This window comes from Lepus europaeus, chromosome 14 (genome assembly GCF_033115175.1).
Source record: "Lepus europaeus isolate LE1 chromosome 14, mLepTim1.pri, whole genome shotgun sequence".
Classification (NCBI taxonomy): Eukaryota; Metazoa; Chordata; class Mammalia; order Lagomorpha; family Leporidae; genus Lepus; species Lepus europaeus.
The window spans coordinates 42,696,865-42,702,864 of record NC_084840.1 but is presented as its reverse complement, the minus strand read 5'-3'; the positions used below and the strand labels follow the sequence as shown (position 1 = coordinate 42,702,864).

The window sequence follows — 6,000 nt, the reverse complement described above, 5'->3', positions numbered from 1 at the left end:
ATCACTTAAGGTAGATTTTGACCTCTCACCAGTTGAAGAGTACTGAAGATCTAAGATCATTTACACTCTTCAGGAAGAAAAAAAATAACAGCATTCTAGAACAAAGAAGAAAGAACTAAAAAGTTACAGGATACCCATGGGTCAAAGTACAACTGCCTGGTTTTCTGTTCTCTAAACTCCCACATTCAGTTGGTTGCAGCAGCCTCCTTCTTACCAGACAACCTTGGAGGCTGGTGAGGAACATGTCCTCACCTTTTCTTTGGGGTTTGGTTACTTTATTGATGTTTGCTGAATTAAATGGAGAAGCTGGAGGGCTTGAGCTACAGCCACAAAAGAGAAACACTGATCCCCAACAGTAAGTAGACACATGGATCATTTCTTTAAAATTTTTTATTTTATTTGTTTAAAAGGCAGAATTACAGAGAGAGGAGGAGAGACACAGAGAGCTTTCTTTGACTGGTTCACTCCCCAAATGGGCACATCATCTGGGGGTGGGCCAGACTGGAGCGAGGTTCCTAGAACTCCATTCAGGTTTCCCATGTGGGTAGCAGGGACCCAGGTACTTGGGCCATCTTCTGCTGCTTTCCCAGGTGCATTATCAGGGAGCTGGATGGGAAGTGGAGCATCTGGGGAGCTTATATGGGATGCTGGTGATGTAGGGGGTAGCTTAAACCTGCACAATGCTGGCCCCATCACATAGATCATTTCTGCTGATAAACTAAGGTAGTTCCTCACCAGTTTTTACAGATAGTCAGATGAGCAAAGATATAATTTCTCTTAAGGAAAAAGTGATGTTTAAAGAAAAAATAGGAGCAAAATTTAAAACTAATGGACTGAATTGCCTTTCCTTATATGAAAATCATTTATTTATGATTCTGCAAATAAAGCAAGTACACAATTAGTATGAGACACCTCTAGGTAGAGAAATAAATGGCACATGAGCAAGGAGAATTTGGTTGAGTTGATCACAAAGTGAAGATGTATACAGTCTACAGATACTCAGTGACAAACTACTGTTTAAAATGATATGTACTAATTACTGATTCATTCTTTGGTTTTAATCATACAGACCTCGGATGGCTACAGAGAGTGGAAATTTAGTGTTTCTTACAGGGTCTGCCCAAAACATTGAATTTAGAACTGGATCGCTTGGAAAAATCAAATTAAATGATGAAGACCTCAGTGAATGTTTACATCAGGTAATACACTGGAAATATGTCAAAGACATTTTGTATATCCATATACAATAACTTAACTATACAGGTCTGTGCTCTTTTGTACCTTGAAATTGTAGCACAGAGAACTGGGAACAAGCACTGGGAACAAGACAAATCCTTTAAAGAACAATGTCCTAGAGCCATTCGTGGGTAGAGGGACTATTCTAGCAGAAAGTGGCTCATTTATGCAGGAATTGCACTGTAGTCCAGAGAAGCTGTAGGAGATAATACTGAGATCTTCCCACAGTGGGGTGAGGAAGGAAGTGACTGAGAAAATGTAGATGATATAGATGTGACCAGTTTACTTTTGCCAGGTAACAGAATTGGCCCGTCATTCTTCAGCCTTGTTGAATGTTTTCCGTGCTCAGTGTTGTTAGTGTATCAGGTCTAATGTTAGAAGTTAGTGTTACTGGCCGGCGCCGCAGCTCAATAGACTAATCCTCCGCCTTGTGGCGCTGGCACACCGGGTTCTAGTCCCGATTGGGGCACCGGATTCTATCCCGGTTGCCCCTCTTCCAGTCCAGCTCTCTGCTGTGGCCCGGGAATGCAGTGGAGGATGGCCCAAGTGCTTGGGCCCTGCACCCCATGGGAGACCAGGAGAAGCACCTGGCTCCTGCCATCGGATCAGCACGGTGCGCCGGCCTCAGCGTGCTACCGCGGCGGCCATTGGAGGGTGAACCAACGGCAAAAGGAAGACCTTTCTCTCTGTCTCTCTCTCTCACTGTCCACTCTGCCTGTCAAAAAAATAAAATTAAAAAAAAAAAAAAGAAATTAGTGTTACTGAGAGCTCACTGAGGGTTGTCCACTATGCTAGTACTTCATGTTCATGATCTCATTTGAGCCTCACAGGTACCTTGTGAAATGGGCTTTATTATTACTCAATTTATAAGGGTTGAAGGGGCCCTGAAGCACTTAAGTAATTTGCCCAAGTGCACCTAATAAGTGACTGAGCCTGAACTGTATGATTCCAAGCCAGGCTTCTTAATAAGCACTCAAAGTTATTACTTTGGGAAAAAGTACAGATAGCACATTGATACACTGTTCCTGAAAAGGGAAAGTAGAATCATTCCATGACTATTTTAGTCTGCTATGTATTATATATATATGTATATATATATATAATATATGTATATATGTATATATGTATGTATATATGTATGTATATATATATACATATATATATGTATATATATACATATACATATATATATAACATGCTTTGGTTTTTGTAATAATAGACAAGAGCTTAGTATTCAAAATAGAATATGACTCAAGGTTTTATTATGTTTATGCAAAATATATATGCTTTTTTCACTAACATTCTTCTCCTTGTTTTCAAAATTAGATCCAGAAAAATAAAGATGATATTATAAATTTAAAAGGAAGCACAATTGGTCTGCCTCAAAATATATCTAACCAAATCTATCAGCTCAATTCCAAGGTATGTCTGACTTTCACATTATAAGGGCAAGTGGGCTCACTTGAATGCAACTCTATGTGTGGCCATTTTGCAGGAGATATACCAACTTTGTATGCTTTTAGAGATTTGGCAGTGTAACTGGATTGTTTTGTTAAGAGGCATAATTCTAATGGAAGATATATAAGTAGTGATGGGCAGAAGATAGGAAATTCTGTGGCAAGGATTATCAAAACTCAAGTACTGATAACAAACTTCTTATTGGTGAATTGAAAGCATTACTGTCATCTATGAAAATTCCCACTTTCACTGTGTGTAGCAATGAGTTAACTTATCAGTAAGTTGTACTTCTTTTAAAAAATACTTTGTTTGGGACATTGTGATGCAGTGGGTTAAGCTGCTGCTCCGGGTGACTGGATCCCATAACGTATCGTAAGCTTGAGTCCCAACTGCTCCGCTTTTTATCTGGCTTCTTATTGATGCATTCTGGGAGACAGCAGATGATGACTCAAGTATTGGATTCCTGCTGACCACATTGGCGACTGGATGGAGTTCTGGGTTCCTGGCTTTAGTCTGACCTAATCTTGGTTATTGTAGGCAATTGGGGAATGAACCAGAGGATGGAAGCTCGCTCACTCTCTCTCTCTCTCTCTCTCTCTCTGTCTTTCAAGTAGATTAAGATAAATAAGTAAATATTAAAAGTATTTTTTCTAAAAAAAAACTTGTGTGATAGAAGGGGAATAAGAAGGCAGATTAGCCTAGAGGGAAGAGGAATGAAGAAGGAATAGATGATGAAGACAAGAAAAAAAACAAGGGAAAGTGAGTCCCTAACAGAGGGTATTAAGTGAACACATATGTCAAGAGCACAAAATCAATCGTGTGAAATACCCTTGAGGGAAACCTGTTGAATTGAAATGGACACTATGAGAAACAGTGACTTGATCAGCTCTTGTGCTGACAGTTGTTGTACAATGTAATACTTTATCCATTTTAGTATTTTTTTTTTGGTCTAGTACTAGTGGTTGAACTCTGTAATTAACACACAATTATTCTTAGGTGTTTAAATTTTAGCTGAAAAATGATCCCTGTTAAATATAAGAGTGAGAAAAAGGGAGGGAGGAGATGTACAATTTGGGACAGGCTCAATCGAACTTGCCCCAAATGATGGAGTTAGAAACATGCCAGGGGATTCCAATACAATCCCATCAAGGTGGCATGTACCAATGCCATCTCACTAGTCCATGTGATCAATCTCAGTTTACAACTGATCACGCTGATAGGTCTAAGAGTCAAAGGGATCACACAAACAAGACTAGTGTCTGCTAATACTAACTGATAGAATCAAAAAGGGAAAAAAACGATCCAGCATGGGAAGTGGGAGACACAGCAGACTCATAGAATGGCAGATGTCCTAAATAGCACTCCGGCCTCAGAATCAGCCCTTGGGGCATTCGGATCTGGCTGAAGAGCCCATGAGAGTATTTTAGGCATGGAAGGCCAAGACACTCTGGAAAAAAAAAAAAAAAAAGAAAGAAGACCTAGATGAAAGATCTCAGTGAGTGAGATCCCAGTCGAAAGAACGAGGCCATCAAAGAAGGAGGAACCTTTCTCTGAAGGGAGGAGAGAACTTCCACTTTGACTATGACCCTGTCAGAATAAGATCGAAGTCGATGAACCCTAAAGGCTTCCATAGCCTCGGCAACTCATGACTAGAGCCTAGGGAGATTACTGACACCATAAACAAGAGTGTTAAATTGTTAAATCAACATCAGGAGTCACTGTGTACTTACCTCTCATGTGGGATCTGCCCTTAATGGGTTGCCCAATGAAGTAATGCTAAAACTAGTACTGAAACAGTATTTTTACACTTTGTGTCTCTGTGTGGGTGCAAACGGATGAAATCTTTACTTAGTATATACTGAATCGATCTCCTGAATATAAAGATAATTGAAAATGAAAAAAAAAAAACTTGGCAAATTGGAAATTGCATAGAAAATTAATCAATTTTTAAAAAAATATTATGTAGGATCTCTGCCATTAATGTGCTATACACTGTGATTTAATGCTATAACTAGTACTCCAACAGTATTATTCACTTTGTGTTGCTATGTGAGGGCAAACTGTTGAAATCTTTACTTAATATATACTAAACTGATTTTCTGTATATAAAGAGAATTGAAAATGAATCTTGATGTGAATGGAAGGGGAGAGGGAGCAAGAAAGGGGAGGGTTGCGGGTGGGAGGGAAATTATGGGTGGGGGAAGCCATTGTAATCCATAAGCTGTACTTTGGAAATTTATATTCATTAAATAAAAGCTTTAAAAAAAAAGAAATACCCTTGAACCAGCTAATTGATGTTTTTTTTTCTTCCCTATTGCTAGCTTGTTGATCTTGAGAGGAAATTTCAAAGCGTACAACAGGTAAGTCCCCAAAACTACTAGATGTGTAGTATTTTTCACTGAAAGTACACTAAAAACACTGACAGAGCTGGCATTCTTATTTTAAGGTTGGATAGTTGGTTAATATCAAGGACTTGCTTTTTCCCATAATGCAATTCTCCTCCCAGGTTGTACTTCCCAGGATGCAATTGAGGAGACTGAGTCTCAGAGAGATGAAGTGATCAGCACAAGGTCACTGTGCATGACCTTCAGAATCTTCCCACCCTTAGCTCTCACCCACATGCTCCTTTTACTCTCAGCCTTTAATGACATTACAGTAGATCCAAGCAAGCTACACATGGCCTGTTAGTGACCACCCAAATTGTTGATCTGGTATCAGGGACTGAGTTCTTAAAGGTCACATATCCTCTTGGACATTAAGCTCCAAAGTCAGGATGTTTCATGAAATACTCCACATTTCCTTAAAACTACATTTGTTAGTAATTAAATTGGATAAATTCAATAAATATTCCATAACTTTACTCCATGCTTATAAACTGTTCTTTGTAATTTTAGGCTTCTGCCCCTTTTATAGGTAGCTGGCATCTTTAGTAGCCATGCCTTCTTTTTAGAGAAATGAACAGAACAGAATATCCTGTATTTAACCAAAGTCTGGGGATTCCAGGTTAAGGACCCACACACTAGTATGGGTGTGTGGGGGAGCTTCAAAATGTTCTGGAAAATTCACGTTATTTTTTAATTCCACTTCACACAAACTTTTATGGAACCCTTTTTTGTTCCTGATCTAGTTTGATTATGTTTCAGGCACTGTGCTCTACTTTTGGTGTTTTCAGTTTGGCAAAGAAGTTTACACATTCCTTTACCTAACTTTGATAATATATGGCTCCTTCAGCTTTTATCTATTTAGGGGGTGACAAGGAGCAAGGAACATTGTTGTGGAACAGGACACAGCACTGATGTTTTCAGT

The 6,000-nt window shown here is 39.1% G+C and overlaps 1 protein-coding gene across 1 annotated transcript in view; it reads left to right on the top strand.

Moving 5' to 3' along the window:
- The first annotated feature begins 239 nt into the window (after nucleotides 1–239).
- The window catches only part of CUBN (cubilin), a 306,947-nt gene continuing 301,186 nt past the window's right edge, over nucleotides 240–6,000 (top strand). Inside the window, exons 1-4 of the mRNA XM_062210514.1 lie at nucleotides 240–355; nucleotides 1,070–1,199; nucleotides 2,563–2,658; nucleotides 5,016–5,054. Of these exons, the coding sequence (XP_062066498.1) occupies nucleotides 243–355; nucleotides 1,070–1,199; nucleotides 2,563–2,658; nucleotides 5,016–5,054 (378 nt within the window). The 5' untranslated portion in view covers nucleotides 240–242. The remainder of the gene's footprint in view (nucleotides 356–1,069; nucleotides 1,200–2,562; nucleotides 2,659–5,015; nucleotides 5,055–6,000) is intronic.